This window comes from Oncorhynchus clarkii, chromosome 3 (assembly GCF_045791955.1).
Source record: "Oncorhynchus clarkii lewisi isolate Uvic-CL-2024 chromosome 3, UVic_Ocla_1.0, whole genome shotgun sequence".
Lineage (NCBI taxonomy): Eukaryota > Metazoa > Chordata > Actinopteri > Salmoniformes > Salmonidae > Oncorhynchus > Oncorhynchus clarkii.
Window position 1 is genome coordinate 79,665,554 of NC_092149.1, and position 13,479 is coordinate 79,679,032.

General features: G+C 41.2%; 1 protein-coding gene and 1 long non-coding RNA gene across 2 annotated transcripts in view; both read left to right on the forward strand.

The window, feature by feature from the left end:
- The window catches only part of LOC139386114 (histone demethylase UTY-like), a 25,338-nt gene extending 24,991 nt beyond the window's left edge, over window positions 1-347 (forward strand). Inside the window, exon 7 of the mRNA XM_071131545.1 lies at window positions 329-347. Within this exon, the coding sequence (XP_070987646.1) occupies window positions 329-347 (19 nt within the window). The remainder of the gene's footprint in view (window positions 1-328) is intronic.
- Window positions 348-1,977: 1,630 nt separating this feature from the next.
- LOC139405492 (uncharacterized) lies at window positions 1,978-11,173 on the forward strand. Its single transcript, XR_011633882.1, has 2 exons — window positions 1,978-2,150; window positions 9,700-11,173. It is a non-coding gene; the product is annotated as an uncharacterized lncRNA (long non-coding RNA).
- Window positions 11,174-13,479: the final 2,306 nt, after the last annotated feature.

Genomic DNA, 13,479 nt, shown 5'->3' on the forward strand with positions numbered 1-13,479 from the left:
TGGGATTTCTCCTGCTGCTCCTCAGCTGGTTGTTGCTGGAGTAAAACGTGGTTCTCCTGCTGCTCCTCAGCTGGTTGCTGCTGGAGTAAAACATGTGGTTCTCCTGCTGCTCCTTGTTGCTGGAATAAAACATGTGGTTCTCCTGCTGCTCCTCAGCTGGTTGCTGCTGGAGTAAAACATGTGGTTCTCCTGCTGCTCCTTGTTGCTGGAATAAAACATGTGGTTCTCCTGCTGCTCCTCAGCTGGTTGCTGCTGGAGTAAAACATGTGGTTCTCCTGCTGCTCCTTGTTGCTGGAGTAAAACATGTGGTTCTCCTGCTGCTCCTCAGCTGGTTGCTGCTGGAGTAAAACATGTGGTTCTCCTGCTGCTCCTCAGCTGGTTGCTGCTGGAGTAAAACATGTGGTTCTCCTGCTGCTCCTTGTTGCTGGAATAAAACATGTGGTTCTCCTGCTGCTCCTCAGCTGGTTGCTGCTGGAGTAAAACATGTGGTTCTCCTGCTGCTCCTTGTTGCTGGAGTAAAACATGTGGTTCTCCTGCTGCTCCTCAGCTGGTTGCTGCTGGAGTAAAACATGTGGTTCTCCTGCTGCTCCTCAGCTGGTTGCTGCTGGAGTAAAACATGTGGTTCTCCTGCTGCTCCTCAGCTGGTTGCTGCTGGAGTAAAACATGTGGTTCTCCTGCTGCTCCTCAGCTGGTTGTTGCTGGAGTAAAACATGTGGTTCTCCTGCTGCTCCTTGTTGCTGGAATAAAACATGTGGTTCTCCTGCTGCTCCTCAGCTGGTTGCTGCTGGAGTAAAACATGTGGTTCTCCTGCTGCTCCTTGTTGCTGGAATAAAACATGTGGTTCTCCTGCTGCTCCTCAGCTGGTTGCTGCTGGAGTAAAACATGTAGTGCACAATTTAACCAGATCTATTTTTATTTCTCAACTGGTAGTTGAAGCACGCCTCCCATTCACCATTCAGGTGCAGGCAACAGGATATCAGCGTTTCACCCACCATTTAACAATGTGAGCTGGAGGCAGTATGCATTTTAAAACATACTTTATTGTTTGTATCCTGACTGTTTTACTTAATGTTATGAGGCATGTCTTACCTTGCTTCAAATCCGACCATGGAAACGAGGCATTTATTTTATAAAGAGTTATAGGAGGTGCGTGACTTTCAAGTTTGGGGACGCTTACCATTGGTTTTCATGTAAACTTTATTTCGTTGTCCAGAAGCCAAAGGCACAATCCTAGTCGTATCAGCAACCCATCCTAGTTGTTACATCATCAGATTACCACTCTTTCTAAGTTTATATCTGTTCAGATATGGAACCACTATCAGGTGCGCTGTTCAGAAGGGCGTTTGTTTTTTTTACAGCAAATTACATTTTGGAAAATGTTTAACGTTTTTTTGGCTGCTTCATTACACATGGTGCATGTTCTGTTAAGATGCATTATCATATTGTAAATGTGATTTCTGTCATTCCGAGCACTATGGGTGGACACCGTAATGGGCTTATGCGCCCAATGCATATGGTTCAGTAGAATTTCTCAAATGGACAGTAAAATTAAAATCTTCCCGGTCACATTGTCTGGCGTCACCTTTCCCAAATGGGAACTCTGTCCCTAATTAGCGTTAGCGTAATGAATGGAAGCCTGTGGGTATCTGCTAGAATGCTTGTCAATGCTAGCAGATACCATAGACTTTCAGTCATTCCGCTAACACTAGACAGAGAGGCATGCAAATTGTGGGGATGACTCTGGGGAAGTAACTAAAGGGCCTCGTTGCCACAATCCCGAAGTATCCATTTAACCCCTAAACCTAACCCCTAAACCTAAAATAGCCTTTTTCCTTGTGGGGGCTGGCGAAATGTCCCCTCTTGTCTGAATTTTCCTTGTTTTACTCTCCTTGTGAGGATTTCTGGTCCCCACAAGGATAGTAAAAGCAAAACATACACATGTACCTCTCCTCACACACTCACTCTCGCCCTATTTCCAGGTGGAGGTGTTTGCCCTACTGTTTGTAACCAGTGAGAGTAACAGCAGGAAGACCTACGTGGTGCACTGTCAGGACTGTGCCCGTAGGGGGAGCTCTAACCTGGACAACTTTGTGGTGCTGGAGCAGTACAAGATGGACGACCTCACACAGGTCTACGACCAGTTCACACTCGTAAGTCAACAAGGACACGAGTGACTATATGATGACCAGTAGGTTAACACTAGACCAGCTAAAGCAGCCATTTTGACTGCTCGTGAATTTAAAACCATTTATTACTCTGCCATGACCCCCCCCCGTCTTTGACTTTTCCTATAATCCACACTGTCATTGTTAGAATCTTAATGTCACAAACAGAACTGGAGTTCTAACCAGCATGCCATTTTATGAATGGTTTTCCTCTTCCTTCCTGACAGTAGGGCATGCTCTGCTCCTTCTCACAACAGTGGAAGGTACGGTGCCCAGTTGATACCCTGGGCTCCTGAGTGGCGCAGTGGTCTAAGGCACTGCATCTCCGTGCTAGAGCCGTCACTACAGACCCTGATTCGATTCCAGGCTCTATCACAACCTGCTGTGATTGGGAGTCCCAAAGGGCGAACCTAAATTGTACCGACACTAATTTCACACATATAACAGATTAAATAAATGAAGAAACAAGTATGATGGATGAGAACAGGGGAGAATGGATGAGCGAGGAGACACAAACAAGGCATTATTGTGTAATCACCAATTGTGACCGACCGTCTCGATTTGTACGGTCTTATGTAGCAAAATTTGAAATTGTGTTTTTTACAATCGATAAAAGTAGAGACTCGGAGCTCTAAAATTATATTTCATACACTACAGTTGAGGAACGATGGGAAAGTTGATACATTTGTAAAATCACTTTTGAGAAAATGGCCTTTGAATGTTTTGGCACTACTACTGGAGAGCTCATCTTTGTATTCAACCATTCAGTATCGTTCACACCATCTTAAGCTTTAACCCCACCCATCTCTTTAAGAATTCACATGTGAGGCTGTGTACTAAACAACCAAAGATTAAAAGACTAAAGGTTGATTTATACTACGGGCGTGTTCGTAAATTTCATCTGGAGTGCCAGAGTGTTTTCTGGGAGTTTGTAAAACTGAGTGTTCTAACAGAGCTGGGTAGGCTGTTTTTATGTTATCCAGAGCTTTGGTGACTGCAACTGTGCTGTTGGCAACAATTTAATTATGCTTTTTTTGCCAACGTTCACTGACACAGGCCATATTGAACGGGTGTTGAGCGTTCGTAAATGTGTCAGTTATTCTGTGCTCTAGCTAGCTAGCTAGGTAACCAATGAACCATAATCCCAACTCAAAACATTACTAACCTGAATGAATCTGCAGGTAGCTAACCAACCAGGTTCAATGTTAGCTAGCTAACATTAGGCTATAATTAGCAATGCAAATGGCTTTGAATATGTAATCCGGAGACGGGTGATTTATACAACCGCCTGCTGTGTGTTCACTTTTCGTTTGCATATTTGCAATCAAACAGGCAGATTTTTTTGCATTTCCTTAGCTGTCATACTTTAATTCCACTGATTTCAAAACTTGATTCACCAGACAGTGGAGAGCAACACTTATGTAGTTCTACTTTGTGATATCTTTTTTTTTAAAGCCCCATTAGAAAGGATAACCTACACATACTGACCAGCTAATATTAGAGACAGAAGCGTGCTACATGGCAGACCAATCCGAACTCATCTCTCGGCATGTCCAGCCCACTCATTATCTCAGCCAATCATGGTTAGCGGGAAGGTTGCCGACTTTTTACGTGGCTAAACCAACAATTTTATTTGTATTTACAGATGGCATACAAGTTTGTTGTATGCCATCTAGCGCTCGGAACCCCTCGACAACATTCCGCTGAAAAGGCAGTGCGCGAAATTCTAAAATATTTTTTAGAAATATGTAACTTTCACACATTAACAAGTCCAATACAGCAAATGAAAGATAAACATCTTGTTAATCTACCCATCGTGTCCGATTTCAAAAATGCTTTACAGCTAAAGCACAACATATGATTATGTTAGATCACCGCCAAGTCAAAAAAACACACAGCCATTTTTCCAGCCAAAGATAGGAGTCACAAAAAGCAGAAATATAGATAAAATGAATCACAAACCTTTGATGATCTTCATCAGATGACACTCATAGGACATCATGTTACACAATACATGTATGTTTTGTTTGATAATGTGCATATTTATATCCAAAAATCTCAGTTTACATTGGCGCCTTACATGCAGTAATGTTTTGATTCCAAAACATCCGTTGCTTTTGCAGAAATTCTCATAATAAACATTGATAAGATACTAGTGTTATTCTCAGAATTAAAGATAGACTTCTCCTTAATGCAACCGCTGTGTCAGATTTCAAAAAAACTTGACGGAAAAAGCATAATCTGAGAACGGCGCTCAGAACCCAAAACAGCCAGAGGAATATCCGCCATTTTGGAATTAACAAAGTTAGAAACAACACCATAAATATTCACTTAGCTTTGATGATCTTCATCAGAAGGCACTCCCAGGAATCCCAGTTCGACAATAAATGACTGATTTGTTCTATAAAGTTCCATCATTTATGTCCAAATAGCCACTTGTTGTTAGCGTGTTCAGCCCAGTAATCCATCTTCATGAGGCGCAGGCACTTCATCCAGACAAAAACAGTCCTTCAGAAACATGTCAAACGCTGTATGGAATCAATCGTTAGGATGTTTTTAACATAAAACATCAATAATGTTCCAACCGGAGAATTCCTTTGTCTTCAGAGAAGCACTGGAACGAGAGGTAACTCTGTCAGGAGCGCGCGTCATGAGACCAAGACTCTCTGCTCAGAGGTCTCATGAGCCCCTCCTTTATAGTGGAATCATCATTCAAGTTTCAAAAGACGGTTGACATCTAGTGGAAGCCCTAGGAAGTGCAACCTCATCCATATCTCAATGTGTATTCGGTAGGCAAAGCTTTGAAAAACTACTAACCTCCGATGTCCCACTTCCTGGTTGGATTTTTTTCAGGTTTTCGCCTGCCATATGAGTTTTGTTATACTCACAGACATCATTCAAACAGTTTTAGAAACTTTAGACACTTTTTAGAAACTGTTTCCTATCCAATACTAATAATAATATGCATATATTAGCTTCTGGGACAGAGTAGGAGGCAGTTCACTCTGGGCACGCTATTCATCCAAAAGTGAAAATGCTGCCCCCTATCCCCAAAAGGTTATTAAGGCACATCAAAGTTCACATATTCCAGAAGGTATTTCTGCCAAAAAAACGGATAAAAAAAAAAATCTAATTAAAGTTTAAGTTCAAATGGCTCTGTGACGCGCGACATACACCTAGTTTCCTGAAATTAGTCATATTTGTGATTGAAAAACAGGAAGGGCCATTCTTTTGTGTTGGTATATTCTAATTATAATCTCAATGTTATCTACACAGTATCAGTAGTTTTCGGTCTACTGACTTACTTAGAGTATATAGTGAGAGTGTGCGTAATGTGCAATGGCAAGAAGACCAAGATGCTGCTACAAGATATTAATAAAAATGCCAAGAGTATACAAAGCTGTCTTCAAGGCAAAGGGTGGCTACTTTGAAGAATCTAAAATCAAAAATATATATAAATAAATAATTTGTGATTTCACGTGTTATTTCATAGTTTTGATGTCTTCACTATTATTCTACATTGTAGAAAATAGTTTTAAAAAATCAAGAAAAACTCTTGAATGAGTAGGTGTCCACATTTTTTGACTGGTACATAGTTAATTCGGATAGTTTTCAGACCCCTTCCCTTTTTTCACATTTTCTTACGTTACAACCTTATTCTAAAATGTATTTAATGTTTTCCCTCTTCAACGTACACAATACCCCATAATCACGAAGTGAAAACTGGTTTTTAGATTTTTTTGCAAATACATTATAAATAAAAAACAGACCTTATTTACTGAAGTACTCAACCTTTTGCTATGAGACTCAAATTTGAGCTTAGGTGCATCCTGTTTCCATTGATCATACTTAATGTTTCTACAACTTGTGGTACATTTCTTTTGATTGGACATGATTTGGAAAGGCACACACCTGTCTATATAAGGTCCCACAGTTGACAGTGTATGTCAGCAAAAATCAAGCCATGAGGTCGAAGGAATTATCTGTAGAGATCCGGGACAGGGTACCAAAACATTTCTGCAGCATTGAAGGTCCCCAAGAACAGTGGCCTCCATCATTCTTAAATGGAAGGAGTTTGTAACCACCAACTCTTCCTTGAGCTGGCTAAACTGAGTAATCATGGGAGAAGGGCCTTGGTCAGGGAGGTGACCAAGAACCCGATGATCACTCTGACAGAGCTCCAGAGCTCCTCTGTGGAGATGGTTGTCTTTCTCCGATGGGAGAACCTTCCAGAAGGACAACCGTCTCTGCAACACTCCACCAATCAGGCCTTTATGGTAGAGTGGCCAGACGGAAGCCACTCCTCAGGTACATGACAGCCCGCTTGGTTTACCAAAAGGCATCTAAAGGACTCACTGAGTAAAGTGCATGAATACTTTTGTAAATGTGATATTTCAGTTTTTATTTTTAATACATTTGCCAAAATGTCTAAAAAACAGTTTTTGCTTTGTCATTATGGGGTATTATGTGTAGATACTCTGCCTGTCTTGAGCTCTCACTAGCAAATTTGCAACATTGTATCAACTCTGGGTTTCGGCCATTGAGTCTGTGACAGACATATTTGTTTGCACACAGAAGAGAAGTGTTCTGGTATTTTCAATACATTTTGCTAGATTCATCTCCCTAAAAGAGAAGTCCACCAAGGCGGAGTATTTAGATGAAGTAATATTGCTTTCTTCATCTAATGCTTGGTCGAGTAGTTTGCATAGAAATGCTAAAAAACATAAAAATCAAGCTTGCTAAACTCAGCAAGGAAAAAAATTAAGTATTTCTAAGATAATTCGTAAAAATCCAAATAACTTCACAGATCTTCATTGGAAAGGATTTAAACACTGTTTCCCATGCTTTTTCAATTAACCATAAACATGCACCTGCACCTGTGGAACGGTCGTTAAGACAAGAACAGCTTACAGACGGTAGGCAATTAGGTCACAGTTATGAAAACTTAGGACACTAAAGAGGCGTTTCTACTGACTCTGAAAAACACCAAAAGGAAGATGCCCAGGGTCCCTGCTCATCTGCGTGAATGTACCTTAGGCATGCTGCAAGGAGCCATGAGGACTGCAGATGTGGCCAGGACAATAAATTTGTAGGCTTGTAGGCCTGTTGTAAGGCAGGGGTGATGGTTGGATTCACGTTTATTGTCGAATGAATGAGCGTTGCACCAAGGCCTGTACTCTGGAGCGGGATCGATTTGGAGGTGGAGGGTCCGTGATGGTCTGGGGCAGCGTGTCACAGCATCATCGGACTGAGCTTGTTGTCATTGCAGGGAAGACATCCTCCTCCCTCATGTGGTACCCTTCCTACAGGCTCATCCTGACATGCCCCTGCAGCATGACAATGCCACCAGCCATACTGCTTGTTCTGTGCGTGATTTCCTGCAAGACAGCAATGTCGATGTTCTGCCATGGCCAGCTAAGAGCCTCGATCTCAATCCCATTGAGCACGCCTGGGACCTGTTGGATCAGAGGGTGAGTGCCAGGGCCCCCCTGCCCCCCCAAGAAATGTCCGAGAACTTGCTGGTACCTTGGTGGAAGAGTGGGATAACATCTCACAGCAAGAACTGGCAAATCTGGTGCAGTCCATGAGGAGGAGATACACTGCAGTACTTAACTTCTTGCGGATCATTGGGACGCTGCCGTCCCACTTGGCCAACATCCAGTGAAATTGCAGAATGCCAGAAATCGGAACATTAAACATTCATGAAAATACAAGTATCATACATAATTTAAAAGCATAACTTCTTGTTAATCCAGCCGCTTTGTCAGATTTTTAAAAGGCTTTACGGCGAAAGCACACCATGCGATTATCTGAGGACAGCGCCCCACACACAAAAGCCTTACATTTTTATTTATTTATTTATTTTACCTTTATTTACCTAGGCAAGTCAGTTAAGAACAAATTCTTATTTTCAATGACGTCCTAGGAACAGTGGGTTAACTGTACATACATTTCCCAACCAAGCAGTCACAAATAGCGATAAAATAAATTGCTTACCTTTGAAGATCTTCATTTGGTTGCAATCACAAGGGTCCCAGCTACATAACGGTGGTAATGGTAATTTTGTTCGATAAAGTCCTTTATATCCCAAAAACGCATGTTTCAATGGCGCGCTTGACTCCGTAATCCACCGGTTTCCCTCGTTCAAAATGCATACAAAATTAATCCTGTAAACTTCTTCTAAACAAGTCAAACAACATTCCTAATCAATCCTCAGGTACCCTATTATGTAAATAAATGATCAAATTTAAGACGGAGAATACCGGAGACCATTACCGGAGATAAATAATGAAGTACGCGCACTCACCGGAATGCGCTACAAACACTACAGCTAAAATGGGAGCTACAAAATTCTAGATAATTTTTCAAAAAACAAGCCTGAAACTCTTTCTAAAGACTGTTGACATCTAGTGGAAGCCCTAGGAACTGCAATCTGGGAGGACTTCCTTTTATATTCCCATTCCAACCATTGTATTTAAAGAATTCTGGATGGATTGTCCTCCGGGTTTTCGCCAGTTCTGTTATACTCACAGATATTATTTTAACAGTTTTGGAAACTTTAGAGAGTTTTCAATCCAATACCACCAGTTATATGCATATCCTAGCTTCTGGGCCTGAGTAACAGGCAGTTTACTTTGGGCACCTCATTAATCCAAACTTCCGAATACTGCCCCCTAGCACTAAGAAGCTAATGCTGCTGGTGGCCAGATACTGACTGTTACTTTTGATTTTGCCCCCCCCTTGTTCAGGGACACATTATTACATTTCTGTGGAACTTGTTCAATTTATGTTGAATCTTGCTATGTTCATACAAATATTTACACATGTTAAGTTTGCTGAAAATAAACGCAGTTGACAGTGAGAGAATGTTTCTTTTTTTAGTTACTGTCCCAAGGATGGAAGTTTAAACAAGTGGAAAAATGGACACTGAAGCAGGATATTGACAAGCCAGATGCAGAAGGAAATGTGCATTATGCAAGGAGCCAACATTCACTTTCACTAAGCAATCATTCTTCCTTGCATAATTACTGCAGTCACTTCCACATGGTGTCAATAAGTGGGCACCCCTTAAAAAGCATTACCCTACATATGGTTTCAATAAGTGGGCACCCCTTAAAAAGCATTACCCTACATATGGTTTCAATACGTGGACACCCCTTAAAAAGCATTACCCTACACATGGTGTCAATACTTAGGCACCCCATAAAAAGCATTACCCTACATATGATGTCAGTACGTGGGCACCCCATAAAAAGCATTACCCTACATATGATGTCAGTACGTGGGCACCCCATAAAAAGCATTACCCTACATATGATGTCAGTACGTGGACACCCCTTAAAAAGCATTACCCTACACATGGTGGCATTCACAGTAGTAAGTCTACACACTAGTGAGTCAAAATTCATATTAGTTATTTTTTCGAAAAAAGGTACTAGCTTGTTCATTAGTAAGTCTTCAACCAGTTTACATGAATCTCATCCCTCTCTCTCATCCCTCTCTCTCATCCCTCTCTCTCATCCCCCCTCCACAGGCTCCTTCTTTGCCATCATCCTCTTGACGGTAACATTCTGTTCTGAGGACAATAAGAATCCATGCTGTACTCCCAGAACCCACCGGAAGCCCCTTTTCTGATATTCAGGAAGTGAGCCAGCAGTCCTCTTCTGCTTTCTGTACATATTCCACAAGGCAGCTGGGTGAAAAGCTGTGTGTCTATGCAACCTGCCCAGAGTGGAGGTGAGGTGTCTCCTCCTAGAGGACTGGAGGGGGAGGGCATTACTCCTGCCTTCTCCACCAGCCACGGTGGAAAAAGTACCCCATTGTCATACTTGAGTAGAGGTAAAGATACCTTGATAGAAAATGACTCAAGTAAAAGTGAAAGTCAGCAGTAAAATACTACTTGAGTAAAAGTCTACTATATGGTTTTAAACTATATGGTTTTAAATATACTTCAGTATCAAAAGTAAATGTAATTGCTAAAATATACTTAATCAAAAGTAAAAGTAAATGTATAAATAATTACACATTTCTTATATTAGGCAAAGCAGATGGACACATTTTATTTATTTTTTTAATTTACAGATAGCAAGGGGCACACTCTAACACTCAGATATCATTAACAAATGAGTCTAGTGATTAGTGAGTCTGCCAGATCAGAGGCAGTAGGGATGTTCTCTTGATACGTGTGTGAATTAGACCATTTTCCTGTCCTGCTAAGCATTTCAAGTGTAACGAGTACTTTTGGGTGTCAGGGAAAATGTATGGAGTAAAAATTACCTTTTTTTTGGAAATGTAGTGAAATAAAAGTTGTTAAAAATATAAATAGTAAAGTACAGATACCCTCCAAAAAACCACTTAATTGCTGTTTGGCACAATAGCTGACAAAAAATGATGACTGCATTTCTTTTGTATATATTTAGTTAAAACTGGCAACAACATCACAAAGACTACTGACTTGATACACATTTCCCCTTTTTAATTATGTTTGTGGGCTGATACGAACGTGCTCTGAGTTGGTGTCTCCCCCCCCCCCCCCTTGAGTCTACGTCCTAGAATCGCTGGTATTTTGTATGTTAGTAAATAGAAATCGTCTTTGGGCAAGAAAATAAAATAAAAAACATTTTATAAAGTAATATATTTTTTTTTTACTGTTTTAGTTATTTTGGAACCATATGGGTTGGTTCTGTAGGTAAAATAGTATTCCAATGAGAGAGAAATGAACAGCCAAGTCACCAAGGGACTTTTATGGAATAAACTTTTTTTTTCTAACCTTTGTTGTAAATTTACACTATTTATAAAATGTATATTTATTGCTTGAAAATATTTGTTGATCGAATGCTGTAATTCCCACAGATGACCTGCCATTTAAAGGAGTTTTATACACAACCCTTCCTACGTTTTCTATACGAATAAAACTGCTTTAGCAACGCATTTTTCCAGAGACTCCTTGAAATGCTTTTATTGTTTGAAGGATGTTTGAGTCATTAAACAGAAGTTGTATTTATTTACATCTGGAACTTCTCTCGTGTTTCTTCTCTAGTTTCATCTCTCCTCTGATGCACAGAGATGCTGACCGCTTCACTATACTAGCTAGCCAAGGTCAGCTGCTGACCGCTTCACTATACTGGCTAGCCAAGGTCAGCTGCTGACTGCTTCACTACCTGATGCTGGCTAGCCAAGGTCAGCTGCTGACTGCTTCACTACCTGATACTGGCTAGCAAAGGTCAGCTGCTGACTGCTTCACTACCTGATACTGGCTAGCCAAGGTCAGCTGCTGACTGCTTCACTACCTGATACTGGCTAGCCAAGGTCAGCTGCTGACTGCTTCACTACCTGATACTGGCTAGCCAAGGTCAGCTGCTGACTGCTTCACTACCGGATAGTAGCTAGCCAAGGTCAGCTGCTGACTGCTTCACTACCTGATACTGGCTAGCCAAGGTCAGCTGCTGACTGCTTCACTACCTGATACTGGCTAGCCAAGGTCAGCTGCTGACTGCTTCACTACCTGATACTGGCTAGCCAAGGTCAGCTGCTGACTGCTTCACTACCTGATACTGGCTAGCCAAGGTCAGCTGCTGACTGCTTCACTACCTGATACTGGCTAGCCAAGGTCAGCTGCTGACTGCTTCACTACCGGATAGTAGCTAGCCAAGGTCCAGTTGTGTAGTGTTGGGTATACCCACTTCGTTTTGTTGGCATTGAGTATACTCCTTAATCCCCACGATGTCAAAGTTGTGCAGTGGAGGTATATACCATATAAATTAAGGCTGATGGAACAGATCAGAACGTTTAGCTTATAGTGTTGATAAACTACTTCACATTTTAAGCACAGCAATGTGCACACGGTGGTAGGCCTACTCACAAATGTTTCAAAATGCAATTTGCGGGAAGACACTTCTAAAATGCACACCACACATGTGAGCAGTTTCATGGACAGAGATGGAAATATCCCATTAGAAATTTAGAAAGAGGGGAGATCCAAAGATGCAAAAACTACATTTGGGTTGCTAATATAACTAGGATAATGCATTTGGCTATGAAAGAAAGTTGATTATAAAAACCAAAAGAACAGGAGAGCGCATATGAGGAAGTCTTTATTAAATAATTGCCTCCACGTTTCTATGGTGGGATTTTGGCTATAGGCTGCTTTGAAACAAGGTAAGACATAGCGATGCTAATGAATACAGCGATGCTAATGAATATAGCGATGCTAATGAATATAGCGATGCTAATGATAGGCCTTAACAGTCTTCTGGTAGATGGAATGGCTTTCCCGAAATCCTCCATTCACCGTTAACTGCTGTATCTCCCAAAGTAACTTACCTGGCACACTGATATGGTGATTGTTTGCGTCAGTAATCCATCTCGTGTACACTACAGAAACCAAACAGTGCTGGGTGCCTGCACAGTTTAAATAAAGGGTGACTACACTCAAATCTACTTTTCTAAGATTTTCCCGATGTGGTTTAAGGATTGTTGTGGACTTAAAACATCCTATGTTGTTTTTCTAGAAAAAGAAGTGGAACTTTGAGAGAGAGAACCTGAAGAAAATGAAACCTCTGAAGCCTATGAATTTCTGACTCATTTGACAGCCTCATGTTTCAATAGTAGGTCTACTAATAGCCTACTTGTACAGCTTAGGATGGCCTGACTGTGAAAAACCAATTATGGGATTGATAATTTTAGGTCATTCAGCGTGTATGTCACGTTTTGGGGAAAATGAAGAGTTTACCCACTTCTCCGATACACCACTGCTGAGGTCTGAAGAAGACAAGCATTACTACTAGGGCTATCAAATGGTTTTAAAAAATGAAATTTAGTTCATCGTTGGATTCACATACTGACACCACACCATACTTTCCCACTCATAAACGCTGCTGCTACTGTTCCTTTTGTTACTCATAGCCATACTCTGCCTACAGTGCCTTTTTAGAAAGTATTTACACCCCTCGACATTTGTTGGTGGTTTTCCAATGCCTCGCAAAGAAGGGCACCTATTGGTAGATGGGTATAGAAAAGCAGACGTTGAATATACGTTTGAACATGGTAAAGTTATTATTTACACTTGGTGTATCGATATACCCAGTCAATACAAAGATACAGGAGTCCTTCCTAATTGTTTCTGTAGAGGAAGGAAAACCTCTCAGGGATTTCATTTTAGTATTGCGGAGTAACTACCATGTTGTTGATCCATCCTCTGTTGACTCCTATCACAGCCATTAAACTCTGTAACGGTTTTTAAGTCACCATTGGCCTCGTAAACGACATAGTGAACAGAAGGAAGCCTTTCCATTCCAAAACAAGGCACTAAAGT